We start from the raw sequence: 17,073 nt of genomic DNA on the forward strand, positions 1-17,073 counted from the left end.
CGCTTTGAGGGGTCAAACTGACTGGAAAAGTTGTATAAGTACAAGTCCATTTACCATGATACACAACATGAATGTGTGTGTGTGTGTGTGTGTTTACTGCTACCCAGTATAACTGCATCACAAGAATTGGAAACTTGTACAGGAAGCAGAGACAGAAGATGAAATCAGGGTAAGAAAGGGAAGACAGCAGCCAAGATCACATTTGTTTGGCTGTGTAAGGCTTTCAGCACAGGAACATTAAAATTTTACAGCTCAGTTAAGAAAAATTGTCCAAATGGTGCAGTTAAATAAAGGCCACAGAGATTCAAACACTGGCTCACTCCTCAGTCCCGTTCAGTGGGTTTGCTAGCCTCCACATGCTAGTGACTAGCTTAGCCAGTTGCTGTTCCAGTTGGTTGCTCACTCAGAAACGTCAGTATTTGTCTTGTGATTTCCTGGCTGGTTTTTATTGGCCAGGTCAGTAGCTGGCTGTCCTGCTGGCTTTCCCCTTACTCTTAATTTTTCCCCTTTTACTGCTGTAAAACTAATAGCATGCAAATGAAAGTGCTAAAAAGCAGTTCCACTTTAATGTTTAGCTAGTTTATCTCGCTGTTAAATCATCTGTGTCAGAATGTGACTACTGACAGCTGCTGCGAAAATCTTGAAAAACAATTAAAACATCTGACTGATTTACAGTAGAAAAAAAGAGTTTAGCCCCCCAGGCTAAACAGGCTAATATGCTCACTCACAAGATTGCATTGACTTGTTGTTTTGTTCATCACCCCAACGGTTTTATGCTAATTCCTGCACATCAATTTGAGAAGAAACTGACTCAAAAATGTTTTTCATACAAAAGAGGTCATTATATTAAATCCTCATTACTCGACCCATGTGAAGAAGAAGATGCTTTTAAATGCTCTTAGTTGTTGCTTGACAAAGTATTTCTTCCACTAGTGCCAAATCTCAGGCTGAAACAAAACCAGATTTCCTTCCACAAAACCAGCCTGTGAGCAGAGTCCAGCACCAATGTTGTAAATTAAAAAATGTGAAAATAATAAATCCTTTTGAATTTGGATGAGTGAGATCTGAAGAAGGAGGGACCAGCTGCCTCCCAGTCTTTCACTCTCCCAATGCTTCCAAGCCTTAATCTTGACTGCAGATGCAAATAGTCTAAAAAACGTCCACACCAAACATTTGCATTTAAACAAATAGATAAAGGTCATTTTGAAAATCTGCCTCCTCATGGCTGCAGTGTGAGGTGGCATGTTCCATGAGTCCCTGCCCTCCTGACAGTGTGGTTAAAGCTCCCACCGTGGCACGACACTCAGTATGGTGCTGCACACTGGGACGTAGCTTCTGTAGGCAAATACAGCAGAGGGAGAACAGACAGGCCTGTGTGTGTTTAGGTGTGTGTGTCACACTGTTCAGCAGCATCATGGAAACAGGTAAGACCTTCACATTCATACACAAGCTGCTCTTGCTTTTCACTGTAGAAATGATGCAAAAAAAGAAGTCGACTTCATCTTGTAAAATGAGTGATTTAGTTCTGTTAAATGTCCTGCGTTTAGTTCTGAGTTTTTGTGGAAAACAACGTAATCATTAGTATTTCAGAATTGATGTGATGAAATGTGTGCATGTCAAGTAGATCCTGCAAACGTGTCCTGTAGAAATGTAGCAGGTGTCCAAAGGTTCCAGAGTTTAGGTAAATCTCTGTTTTGATATTTAACTTGTTGCGATGAAAATTAGTTTAAAGAAATTCATCAAAAGGCCATTTAAAAAAAATCTAAGATGATTTAATATTTTCAAGAACCTAACAGGTGTGCACAGCCGGGTCTTATCTAAACGACCAGTTCAGTAAGCTGGGGTCCTTTACATACAGTTTTTTGCATGCAATTTCCGTTTGCATAATAAAGTTTACATTTTCATTGAGTTTCGACTTCTGCTTCCCAGGAACATCCCTAAATCAGTCCAGCACCAATAAGATTTGTAAAAACCAACGATGGCTGGTTTTTATTTTAAATGTCGTCCTTTTCTTTAGTGATGCAGCAGATCTGCGGTGTTTGCTTACGGTGAGGTTTCAGCAAGTGTTTGTACTTAATTACCTCCTTTTTAGCAGTCTATTTGCATCAACCAAACCAAAAGCAATTTCCATGAGATTTACACACCAGTCCCAAAGACTCATTCACCAAATGCATGAAACTGTGAAACATTCAAATGAACGCACATTTGTGGGGATGAATGAAAATTTGTATGAACAAATTGAACTGTTGCAGGATTTGTTTCACATGAGGCTCCCTTCTGCTCTCCAGAATATTCCAAGAGAGTGTACCAAGGCGTTCGAGTCAAGCACACAGTTAAAGACCTGCTGGCGGAGAAGCGATCCCGACAGACCAGTGGACCCAGATACAGCGTAAGCACCATCTCCTCCAGAATCCTGCTTTTGTCCCTTCACATTCTCCCAAAGTAAACACTGTAGCCACAGTTGACATTCTGATGGGGACACAATTAGGACAGTACCTTTACAAAAACAGAAAAATCTCCTCTGTTTACATTTTGTGTTTTGTGTGCTAACGATCCAGCGGTTGAGCCGCGGACCAGCTGTACCTCGCTCCCCCTCAAGCATTCGCAAAACCCGTCTGTAAATAGCTGAGCACAGTGTGTGTAGAGAGACACAAAGAACCGAGTTCCAATCTGACCTCACAAAAGAACATTTACACAATGTGAGCAATGGCAATGACCACGATCTGCCCAAAAACCTCCCTGGAGCTGGAGCTGGAGCTGGAGGCGGGGAGGGGAGGGGAGGGGAGGGGAGGGGAGGGGAGGGAGGACTGAGGTGGACAGGTAGCAAGAGAAAGAACAGAAAGGGCCGTGGAGGAGGCTGCCTATATGCAAAGTTTGATCTATGCACACCTGCCAGCTGATATTGTCCTCTGCCATGAACAGAATCCAGACAAACCTCCTATTGTTGCCTCTCACACACTCTCGCTCTGGCACACATACGGAAACCTGGCTGCATGCACAAGCAAGACTGACTTTTCATTTCCCACAAGCCACCTGTCCAAAGGCTTTTACAGGACTGTGTTTACTCTGTTTTCTGTGCAGCGTCGGCATGTCCACTTCATAGTTCTGATGATGCAGGGTGGCAGGGGATCATGCAAAAGGAAAAATCTTTCAGATGCAGCAAAAAGTCAAAAATGTATTTTCTTCTTCATAATTGTCATGGCTCGGTGGATGGGAGTCAGGTGCACTTTATCAGAGGGAATAATGAAAATCAGCCAGCTTATTCTGAAGCAAGCACACAAGTCAAACAGTTTTTGATCTTGAAATGAAACTGGGATGTGTCACTTGGCTTTACGTCAGTCACCCTGGGACGTGAAAGCATGAAACAAACAATGACCTATAAAATAAAAACCATATCATTTCCTCCTGGTGTAGGAAAAAACCTGCCAGCTTAGCCCCTATTCAGTTTTCTTTAGAGGAAAAAACCTGCTTCATGCCAGAGGAGGTCTGCCCGGGGTCAGTGCGTTCATGGACGAGATAAAAGCAGCTGTGCAAGAAAATTCATTGAGTCAGGATGGAGGTCAGGAGGAAGAGCAGCTGTCTGCCAGCCTGAGCCGTGGATGTTGCTGGGCTGAACCCACGTTGCCTCCCGATGCGTCTGTCAGGGTGTGTATGTGTGTGACAGAGAGAAGCACTTAGTGTGTAACAGTGCTGTATGAGTGTGAACGGTGACCTGCAGTGTTACAGCACTTTGGATGGTCAACATGACTAAAAAAGGGCTGTATAAGTGCAGCCGATTTACCATCTACTGGCTGGAACTTTGCTCCTGGCTTCAGGATAATCTAGATGTTATCTTGAGCAGATCTGCTTTAATTATTTATTAACTGATTTGTTTTACTTTTAACTAAATGAAAGTTTACGTTGGTAGAAAAACGTTCTGTGTTGAGGTTGATGAGGTCGAGGGTTAGGCTGGTATGCTGGCAGAGGACAAGTCAGTGAGTGTTTGGTGTATTTTTTCTTCATTAATCTTCTACTGTTGGAAGTCTGTTCTTTTTTAAATGGAGCCACAGCTGGAAGGTAAAAGCATGTGTGGGATGAGCAGCAGAGATGAGTCTGTAGGTTGTTTCCAGGGAAAACTTCCCAACCATGTCTACCAAAGCCGAACAGCTGGTTCTGCTGCTGACTCTCAGTTGGTGGGTTTTGTATTAGATGATTGAAGTCTGAAGAAAGACAACATGTTGGTACTTTATTTAACAAAACAGGAGCCTCAGCTGCATGTGGAAGAACCACACACACCAGCCTGGCACCTCTTCATCCCACTAGTGCTTAGTGGGGTTGAGGTCAGGTCTCTGTGGGGGCCAGTGTTGCCATCATGGAGGACAGAGTTTGGTCCCAGACTGTGGAGATAAGGAATCACCACCAGTTGTAAAACCTCATCTCCACATCTCCCTGCATTCAGATTTCCTCCAGTGATGAGGAGCCTTGCTTATGAGGACGATGCTGCCCCCTTCATCACCCTGCGTCCAACAGGAAGCTGTTATCAGTCAGCAGCGTTCTCCATGTCTTCTCCACACTTTGATCCAGCTCACCACTGCAGCACCACCAGGCTCCTGACTGTCATCACCTGAGTTATCAGAGGCTCTAAACAAGAATCAACAGCTGAATCAGCTGTTTGGCCGTTTGAACCCACATACTCATCTCTGCTGCTCATCCCACACATAAAGCTTACCGATGGAGCTCCGTTGAAAAAGGAAACAAACTTTTCAAGAAGCTTTGTTACACACAGAAATCATTAGACATATAATGACATAAATAAGAATGAAGTTAGTTTGGCTACTTCAGTTTTTCCGCATCCTTCCTGGAGTGTTAAGCTTTCCAGTTTTAGAATAACTGGAATAACAACTTGCACTTGATTAGAAGATGTTAGCAAATGTTGGTTAAAAAGCTGTGCATCAAACTTTAAAAATTTATTCAACTTTTATTGTGTTTTAGCTCCCAGCTACATTACTGTCTCACATCATTTTAGCACACAGTTCATAACTTAAATATATCACTTTGCTGGTTTAAAGCATGCCTGTTCTACCTGATCTAACAGCTTTTAGTATGCAGTATTATCAGCTGGTCTGGTTCAGAGTAACACACAGCAGGCAGACAGTAACAACAGCACACTGTTTGCAGGTATTTTCTCTCCTTTTCTATGCAAGGTTTACTTGCATCTCTATAAATGATGATTGAAGAGCTAATAACGACCAGAGGCACACAGTAACTATAGCTTCCCATGTCCTTATGTTAGCTTATGCCACTCTGTCTGACAGAATAAAAGGCCATTGAGAGAGAGAAGCAAAGCCTGACCGCAGAGTAATTACACTCATGTTGGGGCACGAAAAGCTACAGTAAAAATATAAAGAACTCATCATTCCAGTTCAGCTGCTTACTATTTCCACTGAGGCGTGCCCAGACTTGCTCACATAAATGAGCTGAAACAGAAATAAAAGTGGAATTCAGTTTGAGATGAGACTGATCTTCAGTGTTAAATATGGGACAACTGATGAGCTGCACAAACAAAACAACAAAGAAAGAAATTAAAGAAATGGTTCAAATTTAATAACCATATAAGCAGGCAAGCAACGCTGCAAACAGAATGAACTGCATGTTAAATGAACATAGAATATTTGTGTGTTTCCCACTAAAACGTGTTTAGAAAAAGACTAGCTGTGTGAAGTTGGCAGGTACTTTGCATAGGAAGGAAGAGTTTTTCTGTGAAACAAGCTGAATTAAATCCATCATTTTGTCCCCAACGAGCGACAAACACACACAGACACACATTATCTGACTGTCTGAGCTTGAACGAGCTGATTTCCATATGCAGCCTTCAGAGATGCACTGAGCCATACCTGGGCCACATGAGGAAGTCTTGGCACTGGCAAATCACATTCAAATTCAGCCCTCAAAATTTGCTTGCATCCCAGCCAACACCGGCTTAATATCAACTCTTTCATGTTAGCCATATGCAAACGAGAGCCTCTGTCATCCTACATCCTGTTTGAGCTCCCAGGGCTCTGCAGAAAGACTGGAAGCAGAAAAACAGATTATCTCTGATCAGCACAGTAGCATTAAGAAAACATCATGTACAAGGAAAAATACGAAGCGTATTTAGCATCTTTATAATCTGCAATAAACATGTACATCGCCATAAAATGTGGTTCAAACCATCATAACTTTATTTAAAATTCAAGATGAGATCCCAGGCCTCTACAAGAAAAGGGTCTGAAACTTTATAAATATGTCGTAAAAAGATGTGCATTACAAATCAGCTCATGGAATTTACATTTTTTAAATTGTGTTGAACATAACTGAGTCTGCAGAAAGATCTATTTGCATATCTCAGTGGTCAAGAGGACACATACAGTACATGGCAAATTGGCCTTGGATGTGTTCATGGAGGCTTAGAATATAAATGGTAATATTTTAAAGTGGATGAGAAATTCAACAGGATGCCAGGAGGTGAGTTTGTGCCTCGTTGTCATGGATACTGAGACTGACTGCAGCATTTTGAACTACCTGTAGCCGTGGATTAATTTCTGACTTGAATGTACAGAATTTATTTGTAAGTCAGCAACTGAAACTAAACGCCTGATTTGTGAGACTGTTTTAAGACAAATAAACTATCTGCTCTTGATGGGCACTCAGGATAAGCACCAACAGGACTGATAACCTTTACTGTTTCTATAAATTTAGGGAGTTTTAGGGACTGTCCGCACGACGCCAAACTGCAGTAAAACTGCAAAAGTATTTTAACAATCCACCCTCTCATCCCCACGAAGCCAGGGATGAGCCTCCATCAAACCGATCATGTCTGAAACCAGGTACCAAAGTGGATCCGCTTGAGACCTCCACCGTCTGTGGTCCTGTGAGGACAGCGTAACCACCACTAGAGGATATGACGTCAGTGTGATGAACGCACGGCAAACACAACAACAATAATGTCGTCTGTGACCCGAGGCCTGCACTACGAAGCGTGATTAACATGCGCCGGATTTCTCTCTGATACCTGGCTGACTTACCCAGACATTCAGGATCTGGATAAGTTGTAGTAGGAAGCTGGTTATTAACTCGGTAACTCCACCCAGGGTTTTCCAGTTAAGATTAGTGCGCGTTCACATAAAAGGGTGGTGTTTGGAGGTTCTGACCAATCGCAAACATGGACTAACGCTGCAGAGCCGTGTTTTACTGTGGAGGAGCAGACTGTTATTCTTCAAAAAATACGAAGAATTTAAAAATAGAATTCAGGCTGAAACAACACGGTTGCTGCAGCAGAAGCAGGAAAATTCCGACTCCGTTGATGCATAAGTTCGTCAGATTATACATTTTAATTAATGGGACAATATAAACTGACAGCACTCAGATCCCTGTATTACAGTACCAACATTCCTGGGAATGCTTTATTTACGTCATATTTCCCAGTTCTTTAAAGGATCCGCTCCCATGTGAGCGCTTTATATGTTGGGATATCAATTCCTCCACCATGAACGTACCGATAATCAATGCTTCTGTACTTATGTGTGAAAAAGAATCATCACTATTATTAACCTCCATGTCAGAAGCAACCTCAGTGGAGCTGAAAGGACAAATAAAGAACAAATATAAAAACATAATTCAGTCAGTGACCAGGCTTTATTACTGTATCTGTTGTATGGATGAAGGGAGCACAGTTCATCTGTGATGAACACTGTCTGTAAGTAAGAGCTCGACTACGATGGGTCACGTTTGCTACAGAGGCTCCAGCTGACGTGTATCTCAGCCCAGTTGTTGAAAATCTCCACCTTTGCTACAGTATGTCATCAGGAAAGTCCAACGGGTCGGACCTGTCCCTAAAGACTCTTTCTCTCCTAAGCGATCTTCTAAAAATGGTCAGGCCATTTTTCATGAGATCTGATTGGTCAGGAGGTGGCGCTTTTCTACTCGCTGATCTCGTATCCAGAACAAAACCAGCTCTGGAGCCGGTTAGCCGTTCAGTGTTTGTTGCTGCGGTGATACAGCTCGGTAAGAAGTGAACCAGCGTCGTAGTACACAAAATCCAGAGTTGAACCTGAAGTTACCCCGATAAGAGAAAATCCAGCTTCGTAGTCCAGGCCTCAGTTGTGTTGTGGTGCTGCTCCAGACAGCCCTGGCTTGTGTGCAGCTTTGCACAGCTGTTACACCACAGTGCTGCTGTACCATCACCTTTTCTCCTAGTTTTCACCACCGTTTTCACACCTGAACCGGCTTCAGTGCCATGTGGGCATAGCCTTTGTCTTTTCCTTTATTTTTCCTTTATTTTAAACCCTACAACCTGGAATCTACACATGTCGGCATCACGTTTGCTTGTCTGCACCAGAATAATGAAGCCGAACTTTAACTTAACTTGGTCATCTGGTGGTGTCACATGATAAAATATTTAACAATATTTTACATGTTTACTTTGACTTTTTCTGCAAATTTCACCTATAAAATGAATATATAGCAGGAGTGTATTTATTTAAAAAATCTTATTTGGTTCCTCATAACCTGAAATAGCTAGAGGACCTAGAAAACACGAGCCAAACCGAAGCTCGGACAGAGACGGGATTTATGGCTCTTTGAAGGGAGCCGGATCTTGAAGAGCCGTTCCTTTCAAAGAGCCATTCAAAAGACTGGCTCGTTCTCACAATATCTTAAAAAAACTTCACAATATGTGAGAATGACAAACAACCAAAAATGTACCTATATAAAATTTACTATACAAGATTAAAAAATTATAGGAAAAATATAGATAAAAAAGGATAAACCTGAGCAGTCAGTGTAAATTCTAGTAAATGTTTTGGATAAAACTCACAGTATTTGTTTCCAAACAATACTTTCTGTCCATCGATGCTTCACATGAATGGAGCATGTTGGACATCAGACTTCTATGATGTCACATGTTATTTATTTTATTTTCATTTTACTCAACTGTACTGCTTCTTATTTACGTATTTATTCATTTATTTATTCATTCAGTCATTTTTAGCTGGGAGGGGGGTGTTGGGCTTGGTGTGTGTGTGCGTGTGACTGTGTGAAAGATTTCATTGAGTGTTTTATTCTTATTCTTATTCTACTTTGATGTATTTAAAGGCTTGTTTTATTGAACAATGAGATGTGAACTGAGATATGCATAAATGTTTTTAATCATGTAAAGAACTTTGTGTTGCCTATGGCATGAAAAGAGCTTTATAAATAAAGTTTGATTTGATTTGATGAAGGCAGTGTCAAAAATTTCTATATAAAAAGAATGGCTCACAAATGAACGGCTCACAGCTGTGAATCGGTTCCCATCGTTCATTTAAAAGAGTCATTCAAAAGAATCGATTCGTTCATGAACGTCGCATCTCTAAGATCGGACTAGAAGGTGTAAGAATTGCAGAGCTGCTATAATCTATATGTCTGATTGGTTCCAGCTCCGTGTCATTCATGTAAAATCGATCATGTATTAACTTGAAGTGGGCCCAGCACTTAACCCTGTGGGACCCCACAACTCATTTATGAGGTAGAATTTATTCAGAGTTTAAAGGTTCATTTGACAAAGTGTGAATGTAATAAACTGAGAGCTGAGCGCTAACCCACCCATCCATCCATCCACTCAGACAGATCACTAGTTCCCGACATCACAGACTAGATCCCTGAGCCGATGGAAACTGACGAACCTTAATCACGTTGCATTTGAGCATCACTGAACTTTGGCAGATTTTCTCACTTGTTGCGAAATTCAGATCTAAGAACGTGAGGTCAGATCGTTTGGTCTAAGTCTAATTCAGCATCCCATCTCTTCTCTGAGGTCTCTCTAGCCAAGAGAAGTCTTGCCCTGTAAATTCCCTTCTTTCTTTTTCTCTCTTCTCCTCCGATCCTACCATAATATCCTGTTAGGTTTTTTTTACGATTCAGCCATTGTGCGCTTTCAAACAAGCCGGTGTGTTGATATCCAGTTGCTAGTGTGTGATGTGGTGTGTGAAGTGAAACTCAGGTGTCACATGATGCTGTAGGCAGGAAGATGAAGTTTGTAGTGTGGTTTCTCAGCCTCGAGACACTACAGGGCTGCAGGAATGTACATAATGAATAGTTTTCTGGTCCAGAAGAGTTTTCTGGTCCGGAAGAGTGCTACTTTCAGACCCAATCAACAGAAACATTAATTCAACAGGGAGTGAGCATGAAATTAAAAGCTATTGATTCCAGAGAGAAGCAGGTGTCCCTGGTGAAAATGTAACTTCTTCTTCTGCAGCTTTCTGTTCATTTGTAGAAACAAATCATTGGAATTTACCTGGCAACGGTTTCACACTGTCGGTAGACTGCGGGCAGTCTGGGATTGTGTAGATGTTGGAAAGTTTTAGGGAGACATTGATAAAGCTTGAAACTCTGCTACAAAACCTCCTTAAGAAGATTAAAAGTGAAGAATGTGTACAGGACAGTTCTTCCATCTACTTCCTGTTATCCCACCTCAAGCATGAGGTGGAGGGTACACCAGTGCAGGTCACAAAGACAAGCAACCACTCAGGCTCACTCCTAGGGTCGATCTGAAATTCATCTGAATGATAAAGTGACACAAATCAAGCAGATGTGAATCACTGGGGAGAGAAAAGTCAACATATTTCCATCCTGCTCCAAATCTGCACCTTCGTGTTATAAAAGCTTGATCCATGTTGTCAGAGTTGAATCTGAAGTTTTCTGTCTGTCTCACAGGGAGGATCAACCACCCCGCCTTCGTTTGTGCAGATGCCAGGTGAGATGTCACTGTCAACACTTAATGTTCCACTGGATCTCCTGGCTGTTATTTAAAACATCTGAGGTGTTGTTAGACTTCATCATCATTGCTGCCATGGTAACAGTGAGGCTATGATTTCCTCTTCCAGGCTCTCACATGCTGCCCAGCTACTACGGCATGAGGCGACCTTTTATTTCTGATCCAGACTTCTGTCCGTCCACCAAGCAGTTCTCCCCTGACGTCTATTCCTCCACCCTCGGGGGTAAACCCCTCGGCTGCGAACCCTCCACCATGACCACTTACTCCTCCCTCATCGACAGCTACTACCCAGAAACCTTTGGGGACTACCGCAGCGCCGCCACCTTCTCCAGCTCTGGGGGGTCCTTCCTGCCTTCTCCCGCCATTTCCTCCCTGCTGCAGCCTTTCAACACAGAAACTTCGCATTTATTCCTGGTAGGATTCTGGATCAGAGCCTCTTTTAGGAAGAAGTTTTACAATCACCACCCTCTGCTGTTTGTTTGTCCCACATGTTTGCTGTATGTGTTCATTCCTGAAACAACACCAACATGAACCTTCTCTGCTCATGCTTCAACTCTCTGCAAGTTTCTGCACATTCTCACTAAACAACAACTACATACCTCCACCTCAGCTCCAGCCATATGAGCAGGTTTATCATAGCCATCCCCTCGTTCAAGTATATCATAATAATATCCACTTGAGTGCATCAGGACTCAATAGATAAGATAAGAGTGAAGCTCAGGAACACCTGGTACATCTATTTAACGCAAGGATAACCTGGTTTGGTTTAAATGAAGATTACGGTCTAGGGTCAACCTAATTTTTCCTGCATGTTGGACAACTGCATGAAAATGCTCAGTTTTACTGTTTTTACCTGGTTGGTTGAAATCGGATTCTAAATGCAACCTCCTGTGTTTGTAAGTGATGCCAGGATGTTAAACGAAACATGAAGATATTCTCCTGTTGCTTCATGTACGAGCATCCAGGGAAACATGAAGAGGTGGCTTAACATTGGAAAACATCACCTGACCGAGCAGATTAATGAAGTCTCATAGAAGCCTAAGATGCATGTTTCATTTCTATTTTAGAAAAAGAAAATTAACCATTGTATGTTAACATAGACACGGATCAAATTTAAATTGAAGTTAAAGAAGTTAAAGAAATAAGCAAAAAAATAAAATAGCATTAAAGTGTTGGGCGGTAAGCAGTGAATAAATAGAATGTGAAAATTAAGAAAGTAAAGTAGAAAAAGTAGAAAGGAGAAGTCAAAGAATTTCCAATGAAAGGTTTCAAATGTGAGATTTAGAGGGAGCAAAAACTTCATTTCAGTCTTGTTCACTGTAGTTAAATTATAATCCAGTTTAAACAAATCCATCATGTGATCCACATCAGTCCAGTTTAGCATAACTGGGTTCATAAAAACCTCAAAAATAATGACTGACAAAGCAAAACCTCCATGGGGACCAGAACCAAGAAGGAAAGCCTCCATCAGGACCAGGGCCAGGAAGAGAAACCTCCATCAGGACCAGAACCAGGAAGGAAAACCTCAATGGGGACCAGAACCAGGAAGGAAAACATCCATTGGAACCAGAACCAGGAAGGAAAACCTCAATCGGAACCAGAACCAGGAAGGAAACCACCATCGGGACCAGAACCAGGAAGGAAAACATCCATTGGGACCAGAACCAGGAAGGAAAACCTCAACCAGAACCGGGAAGGAAAACCTCCATTGGGACGAGAACCAGGAAGGAAAACATCCATTGGAACCAGAACCAGGAAGGAAAACCTCAATCGGAACCAGAACCAGGAAGGAAACCACCATCGGGACCAGAACCAGGAAGGAAAACATCCATTGGGACCAGAACCAGGAAGGAAAACCTCCATCGGGACAAGAACCAGGAAAGAAAACCTCCTTTGGGACCAGAACCAGGAAGACAAACCTCCATTGGGACCAGAACCAGGAAGGAAAACATCCATTGGAACCAGAACCACGAAAGAAAACCTCAATCGGAACCAGAACCAGGAAGGAAAACCTCCATCAGGACCAGAACCAGGAAGGAAAACTCCACCAGAACCAGGAAGGAAAACCTCAACCAGAACCAGGAAGGAAAACCTCCATGGGGACCAGAACCAGGAAGGAAAACCTCCATTGGAACCAGAACCAGGAAGAAAAACCTCAATCGGAACCAGAACCAGGAAGGAAACCACCATCGGGACCAGAACCAGGAAGGAAAACATCCATCGGGACCAGAACCAGGAAGGAAAACCTCAACCAGAACCAGGAAGGAAAACCACCATTGGGACCAGAACCAGAAAGGAAAACATCCATCGGGACCAGGAAGGAAAACCTCCATCGGGACCAGAACCTTGAAGGAAAACCTCCATCGGAACCAGAACCAGGAAGGAAAACATCCATCAGGACCAGAACCAGGAAGGAAAACCTCAACCAGAACCAGGAAGGAAAACCTCCATTGGGACCAGGACCAGGTAGGAAAACCTCCATCAGGACGAGAACCAGGAAGACAAACCTCCATTGGGACCAGAACCAGGAAGTAAAACATCCATCGGAACCAGAACCAGGAAGGAAAATATCCATCGGGACCAGAACCAGGAAGGAAAACTTCCATTGGGACCAGAACCAGGAAGGAAAACCTCCATTGGGACGAGAACCAGGAAGGAAAACATTCATCGGAACCAGAACCAGGAAGGAAAACCTCCATTGGGACCAGAACCCGGAAGGAAAACATCCATCGGAACCAGAACCAGGAAGAAAAATATCCATCGGGACCAGAACCAGGAAGAAAAACCTTGATCGGGATCAGAACCAGGAAGGAAAACCTCCATTGGGACCAGAACCAGGAAGGAGCCCGGTGCATCATGGGACGTCTCCCAGCAGAGAGGAGCCCAGTGCATCATGGGACGTCCCCCAGCAGAGAGGAGCCCAGTGCATCATGGGACGTCCCCCAGCAGTGAGGAGCCCGATGCATCATGGGTCACTTAGCCAGACCTGCTAGAAGAAAGACTGGAAGGCGGTTCCACAGAGAGGGGTCTGATAACTGGAGGTTCTGCTACCTGGAGGGTTTTAAAAGTAATATTTTAAGATTGGATTCCACGATTATTTTTTTCCTCTGTTTAGATTAAAACAAGCTTCTTCGAATGAAAGCTGATTCACTACGAAGTCATCTAAAGGCACATACAAACATAATCAATTCAAACCGATTCATCGTGATCCAGGTAAACGAGCCCACTTTAGTCCCACTTATAATAACTGTGTTCAGCTCATAGAAAATAACTGTGGGAAAAGAATGAATGTTCAAGATGTTTGCACAAGTATCTACTGTACGCCATTCTAGTTTTAACTATCTAATACAAGACATTTAATAATCCTGCTGAACACAGAACAATCTGATTTTTAATGTTTCTACTGTAGTACTGCAGTTCTGCACCTTGATGGGATTTCAGTCTTCCAGCGATGCAGACGGCAGATCCAGGTCAGGTCAGGAGAATTAGCTTCTTATCCTTTAATCAGCACGACGGTCTCATCTTAACAGCTGTAAGTTAGTAATATCAGTAACTTTTATTCATTTAAAATCCTCATCTACTGAAAGACAGGAGACAAAAACCATGCTGGAAAAAGTAATTAAATGTTTTGTCTGTCTGATAAAGGAAGAATTATTGCAACTGAAAGTGTTGACAGGAACTAAAAAGAACTGGACCAGAAGTTGAAAGTGGCTTAAACTTGTTAATTATAGACTCACACAGCTAATTAAAGGCATTTATTGTTTCCATGCTGATGTGAGAAAGAAGCTTTTTATTCATGTTTTAATGATTTATAGGCTAGGAGACAGGATGGAACGGAGGCCCACCAGGACCTGATCCAGGATCTGTCAGCATCTTTCAGACGTTGCCTTCGGTTTGTGGAGGGTACCTCCCTCTGTTCCTTAGCAACAAAGGACTGAGCGGATGTCCGCATGCGTGCAGGCGTCCGTCCAGCGCCAGGAAACAGCTAGCAACAGTCCGGATGGAGGAAAGGGAAAGACCCATCTGTTCCCAATTCACTGCACTTCACTGACAAACCAGTTTTAAAAAGATTTTCAGCTCTTCTAGGAATTTAAAATACTTTCATATTTAATTCATTATCGGTAAACATGTCATTGATGTCCCATAATGCACTGCAGCGCCTTCTTCCTTCCTGTGGGATCCAGAAACATCCTGCAAAATATGAAGATTTTCCTTTAAGACAAGCCTTCATCCTTTTTATTGTTTACATTTTAGATGTTCAACTAATGCCTTCCAGTATCATATCGTCTACGCCAGTGGTTCTAAAACTGGGGGTTGGGACCCCCATGGGGGTCGCAAATAATTGTAAAGAAAATATAGCCTACATGTATCTAAAAAAATTTTACTACAAGCAACAAAGTTAGTACACATGCCAGATTTAACATCTGATTTCACCTCTGCGAGAGAAGCTGGTTCTGGGCAGGTGAACCACAAAAACCTCTTTATCCTCCTTTTTTTATCAAGATTCTGACAGTTTTCCAGCCTCACATGTAGAGGAAGCTGCAGGACGGCCCGTCGACCACCGGGTCGCGGAGCGGGTCGCGTGCTCCATCGTACGTTATCGAGGTCGTGGCAGGTTGTTCACAGCAGCGTGAAATAAATTCATCAAATCAAATCAGTCAATTAAATGAAAAAGAATAACAATGCTAATATTGAATAAATACATTTAAAAATTAAATAGAAAAATAAAGTACAAATAAAAATAACAGCATTAGAACAGAATAGAATAGAATAGAAAAATGCAAATGTAAAAATTCAAAATAAAGATCTGCAGGTTTTCCTGAACTCGATGAGGATCAGCTCTGTGTAAACCTTTGCAGCTGGAACAGGGACGCCGTGCACCACACGGCGGACCCTCACGGTAAACTGAACCTTAAAGTCCTACTTTTAAAAACTGAAACGTGACCCCTGCTCTCCTCTCGTCTTCTCCTGCTTCAGAGGGACTCGTGGGAGCAGTCGGGCCCAGACTCGGTATCCCAGGTGGAGACCCTCTGTCCAGACAGCCTGGCCTCCGTCAGCGTCCCACCCTCCATGCCCAGCCCAGAACCCCCAGGGAGTCCCTCTCAGTACCGCTCTCCAAGCAGAGGGTCCTCCATGGTCCCAGTCCCCAGCAGCCAGCCCTACACCCTTCATCCCTTGGAGGACGTCCACTACCACCCTTTAACCACCAGCAGCCCCTACTCTCTCCCCTCCTCCACCTTCCCCTGCCCCCCCTACATGAGCAGCCCCGTCAGCGACCTGGTGTCCAAGATGGGGACAGAGGACATGACGGACAACCACAGCAGCCTCCCCGCCAGCACTGACGTCCACTCCTCCTGGGTTAAAGAAGACGGGGTAAGCTCCTGGTCTCCCTACGAGATCAGGAGGGCCTACTGATTGGACCAGGAGCTTCACAGACAATTCAAACACCTGGCAAATATTCTCTTAGCGGCATTTTGTTGGACACTTTCACATCAATTTGTTGATTTTTCTTATTTAAATGTTGGTGTAGCAACAATTCCTGTAAAGAGGAAAAATATTTATGTGTTCTTTTGTATGATTTTATGGAGAAAATGATTTGTGGTTGTTTTAACATGTTACATGCTAAATACCTTTAAACTGACATGGTTTAATAAAAAAGTGGAGTTTACTGGTTGAATGTCCTGTCTAATTGTAACTTGGTGAAAATAAAATGACAGGACGGCAGACTGAGTCGACATACGATGAAGATGCTGCTTCAGGCAGGACATTCAGACACTTCCTGTGTCGGACAGTAAATGTGGCGGCGCCGACCCCACCATGATGACGAGGGGACCTTTTAGTCCATATCAACATGACAGCATCACACAGTTGCTGCAGGTTTGTCGGCTGCATCCATGATGAGAATCTCCCGTTCCACCACATCCCAAAGCTGCTCTACTGGACTGAGATCTGGTGGCTGTGGAGGCCGTTGGAGTCCAGTGAACTCATCGTCATGTTCTAGAAAGCAGGTGGAGATGATCTGAGCTTTGGGGCTGGAACCAGAGCTTATCTGACTTCCTGTTGCCTTTCCATCATCTCCAACCAGTCTGACCATTCTCCTCTGACCTCTGACACCAACAAGGCTCTGGATGTTTTCTCTTCTTCAGACCGTTCTCTGGAAACCCTGGAGATGGTTGTGGGTGGAAATCCCAGTAAATACTCGGACCAACAACCATGCCACGTTCAAAGTCTCTTAAATCCTCTTTTTTTCCTCATTCTGATGCTCAGCTTGAATTTCTACACCACGTCTACATGACTACATG

At 43.1% G+C, this 17,073-nt stretch overlaps 1 protein-coding gene across 1 annotated transcript; it reads left to right on the forward strand.

Annotated features, from left to right (window-relative positions):
• Positions 1 to 1,284: 1,284 nt before the first annotated feature.
• On the forward strand, positions 1,285 to 16,439 carry si:ch211-213d14.1 (uncharacterized protein C11orf53 homolog). The gene is made up of 5 exons (XM_041995693.1): positions 1,285 to 1,424; positions 2,289 to 2,389; positions 10,711 to 10,750; positions 10,881 to 11,185; positions 15,749 to 16,439. The coding sequence occupies exons 1-5, from the start codon at positions 1,415 to 1,417 to the stop codon at positions 16,184 to 16,186; spliced, it is 894 nt and encodes a 297-aa protein (XP_041851627.1). The 5' UTR covers positions 1,285 to 1,414; the 3' UTR covers positions 16,187 to 16,439.
• The last annotated feature ends 634 nt before the right edge of the window (positions 16,440 to 17,073 follow it).

The sequence above is a fragment of the Melanotaenia boesemani genome, chromosome 9 (genome assembly GCF_017639745.1).
Source record: "Melanotaenia boesemani isolate fMelBoe1 chromosome 9, fMelBoe1.pri, whole genome shotgun sequence".
NCBI lineage: Eukaryota > Metazoa > Chordata > Actinopteri > Atheriniformes > Melanotaeniidae > Melanotaenia > Melanotaenia boesemani.

Bases quoted from the DNA above. Each gene is read 5' to 3' on its own strand.
- si:ch211-213d14.1 (XM_041995693.1), top strand. The intron at 10,751-10,880 runs GTGAGATGTCAC...TTCCTCTTCCAG, and splicing joins TTCGTTTGTGCAGATGCCAG to GCTCTCACATGCTGCCCAGC. The intron at 11,186-15,748 runs GTAGGATTCTGG...CTCCTGCTTCAG, and splicing joins AAACTTCGCATTTATTCCTG to AGGGACTCGTGGGAGCAGTC.